Genomic DNA, 3,437 nt, shown 5'->3' with positions numbered 1-3,437 from the left:
GGAAAGGGAAGGGGGAGCATTTTATGTGTGCACGCAACACAAATGGGGCGGCACTAGTGCCCACGTGACATTCACTAGCCCCACCCCGTTTTCGCTGTGTGGTGCCGTGTTTTCACCGCAACTACAGCGCTAGCGCAAGTGGGGGTGAGTACATGCACACACATGCATGCACTGGCCAGCCTGTCGGACACTGCCTCCTTCTCCTCCTCCTCCTCCTCCTCCTCCTCACATGCTCAGAGTTAACCTGGGCTTGATATGCTGGGACAGAACACCACTGTTCTGTTCAACAGAACGCTCTGTTGTTGGGAGAGCGAGGAGAGGGGGGGTCACATTGTTCCCCTCCAAACCCACCCAGGGCAGGGGTGCCCAGCCTGCGGACGTCAAGTTGAAGTCCAAGTTGCCAAGTTGGGCTCCCCTGGTCTAGGACACAGGAGTGGGGTGAGCTAATGGGGGCACTGCGGATCCAAATGGAAAGGCCGAGTGCTGCACGCAGCATGGCAGAGCTGGGACCATGCCCAGATGGTAGGCAAGAAACTGGCGCCTCCCCTCCCCTGCTCAACACCAGCTGCATTTTGCTCCCTGCTAGTCCTGGCAGAGCCGTCCAGCAGGGAGAGGGCCTCATTTGGGGGAAAAACCGGGCCGGTTGCCTAAGCCAGGACGAAGAGCAGGAAGGGGCCCTGGCCCTGCCCGGTTGGCACCCAAGGAAAGAGCCTGGAAGAGCCACTGCCAGCCCCCCAGTGTGGATTCCAGCCCTTCCCCACTTCCTCTGCCAGGGAGCCTCTCCTCTGTCTGCCAACCCCAATTGGCACGGCATGCGCCCTGCTCTTACCTTTGGTTTTGCAGATCCTGGAGTAGTCACTGCAGCAGCTCTGATAGTAGACACACAGGTCATCACACTGGCACTTTTTCTGGCGGTCAAAGCCCTTGTCACAGCGGCCCTCGCAGGACTCTGGAGGTTAAAGGGGACAGGCAGCCAGGGGAGCTGGTCAGTCTGGCCTTTGGAAAGCTCGGGCCTTTTGGGGGAAAAGGGGAAGGGAAAGGAGTCCCTGCGGATTTTACTCCACTCGTCGTTGCCGATTCCAGGGCTGGTGCTCATCTCCGCTTCAAGGCCATCGCACCAGCGCTGTCCGGAGAAATGTCTGTGGTCACGTGACCCGCATGATGTCATGGAGCGCTCTTACTTTCCCACCAAAGTGGTACCTGTTTATCTGCTCACATCTGCATGCTTTCAGACTGCCAGGTAGGCAGGAGCTGAGGCGAGGACGGGAGCTCACCCGTTGCGTGGTGCTCAGGTCTCAAACCTAAGCTGCTGGCTTTGTATCCAACAATCCCAGTGCCTTAACTGCTGAGCCAGCGCACCACGCCCATTTTGTGGGAAGGGTCTCCAAATCATGGAAGCCCCCTGAGCCTGCCTCCTGTCCTTTGGGGACAGACACATCTGCCAGAAAGCCACCAGCAGGGCAGAACGTTGGGCTTCCACTGACGCTCCCTTGTTGCTAACCTGGTGACACCAGGCTCTGTCTGGCAGTGGGGCTGCCCCTGAGGGCCCCGGACTGGGAGACCTCCAGTTGGGAGTTGGGGGGCCACCGAGTGAACAGCCTGCTGGACAGGAAGGGATAGCGGTCTATCTCAGTGGGACCCAGCTGCAGTGGGAGGGGTCCCTCCTGGACATGGACATCACCAGCCTGATGGGGAGGCGTATTCCCCCTCTCTCATCTGTTTCCCTCCCTAACCTTGACCCCTGGGGTCCAACGAGGCTGTCTCTGAGCACAGAATGCTGTTTGGACACTGTGGGGCAGAGGATGTCCACCAGGGACTCATCAGGTCCTTAAAATTTCCTGACAGAACAATCAACCAGTGGAACTGCTTGCCTCCAGAAGTTGTGGGTGCTCCAGCGTTGGAGGCTTTTAAGAAGAGACTGGTCAGCCATTGGCCTGGAATGGTGTAAAGTAAGGGTGTCCAACCTAGAGGACTTTAAAAGTTGTGGACTTCAACTCCCGGAATCCCCCAACCAGCCATGCCAGTCCACAAGCCTTAAAGTTCCAAGGGTGGACACTCCTGCTATTGGATCTTCTGCTCAAGCAGAGGGGGTTGGACTAGAAGACCTCCAAGGCCCCTTCCAATTCTCTTATTCCGTTCTCTCTATGATCACATGTATCCCTCCCGTCAAGCCCAAAGAAAGCCTGCTACAGGATCTTCTGCTCAAGCAGGGGGTTGGACTAGAAGACCTCCAAGGCCCCTTCCGACTCTCTGGTTCTATGATCCAAAATGTTGGGCAGTTTTTCTTCCCCAGAAGGGGCTTCTCCTTCTTGCCCTCCTGAATTCCACGGAGAGTCTCGGGGGGGGGGGCAGATGGGGTGGGAGTGGACGGAGAAGGGGGTGTCCCAGAACTCACCTTCCACTGCAAATGACCCCCAGAGGCAGCCCAGCAGCAGCAGCGCCAGACCCAGGAGCTCCATGGCGTCCAGTAGCCGGGCCTTCGGCTTCTGGCTGGGCCGCCCAGCCTCCCCCCCACTAAAGCCTTGTTTGCTCAGCTCGGCCCCTCCTCTTTTGGAGGGAGCAAACACAGTTGGTGAGGTCATTAGCAGAGGGTCTTTGGCTCCCCTCCCCTCCCCCTGGCATCTCTGCCCTCCCTTTGACGGCTCTGAAAGGATCCTGAGCCGGCCAGGAATGGGGGCAGGGGGGGCTGCAGTCCCAGTTTTCTGCAGGCATCAGAACTTGGGGGGAGAGTGTGGTCTGCCATAGCACCCCCTCCCCCAAAGCCTGGGAAACGGGGCCTCCGTTCTTGGCACAGAGAGCCCAAAGGCAGCATTATCGCTGGGCAACACGCCTGGCAGGGAGCAGCCCAGCGCACACACACCCCGCTTTTCTCTCAGGGATGTGGGGGGAAGAGAGCCCTGCTTGCCCAATGGCAGTGCAGGAAGCCCAAGACCAGGAACAGTGGGTGGCGTGGACAGGACCCTGGGAGAATAACAGAATAGCAGAGCTGGGGGGAGCCTCAGAGGTCTTCTAGTCTAACCCCCTGCCCAAACAGGAGATCCTATATCATTTCAGACTAATAGCTGCCCAGTCTCTTCTTAAAAACTTTGAGAGATAGATAGATAGATAGATAGATAGATAGATAGATAGATAGATAGATAGATAGATAGATGATAGATAGATAGATGATAGATAGATAGATAGATAGATAGATAGATGATAGATAGATAACCTTTATTGTCATTTTTTTACTGTGGGCACAACAGTACACATTAAAAATGAAATTGAGTTGCTTGCTCTCAAAGTGTACACGTACATAACACGCATTTAAATATACTATATACAACAATGTATAGACCTACACCCTTACATATGAGTAACATATAAATATTAATCACTTGCCCATCTTGAATACATAACCGGAAGGAGGAAGCTTGAGAGTAATAATAATAATAATA

At 55.3% G+C, this 3,437-nt stretch overlaps 1 protein-coding gene across 1 annotated transcript in view; it reads right to left on the bottom strand.

Moving 5' to 3' along the window:
• The window catches only part of VTN (vitronectin), a 4,925-nt gene extending 2,466 nt beyond the window's left edge, over nucleotides 1-2,459 (bottom strand). Inside the window, exons 1-3 of the mRNA XM_029286181.1 lie at nucleotides 2,396-2,459; nucleotides 830-949; nucleotides 230-258 (exon numbers count right to left, since the gene is read on the bottom strand). Coding sequence (XP_029142014.1) covers nucleotides 230-258; nucleotides 830-949; nucleotides 2,396-2,459 — 213 coding nt within the window. The remainder of the gene's footprint in view (nucleotides 1-229; nucleotides 259-829; nucleotides 950-2,395) is intronic.
• Nucleotides 2,460-3,437: the final 978 nt, after the last annotated feature.

This window comes from Protobothrops mucrosquamatus, unplaced genomic scaffold (assembly GCF_001527695.2).
Source record: "Protobothrops mucrosquamatus isolate PMUCROS unplaced genomic scaffold, P.Mucros_1.0 scaffold3055, whole genome shotgun sequence".
In the NCBI taxonomy this organism is placed as follows: Eukaryota; Metazoa; Chordata; class Lepidosauria; order Squamata; family Viperidae; genus Protobothrops; species Protobothrops mucrosquamatus.
The sequence above is the reverse complement of the archived record's forward strand: the minus strand, read 5'-3'. Positions and strand labels throughout refer to the sequence as shown.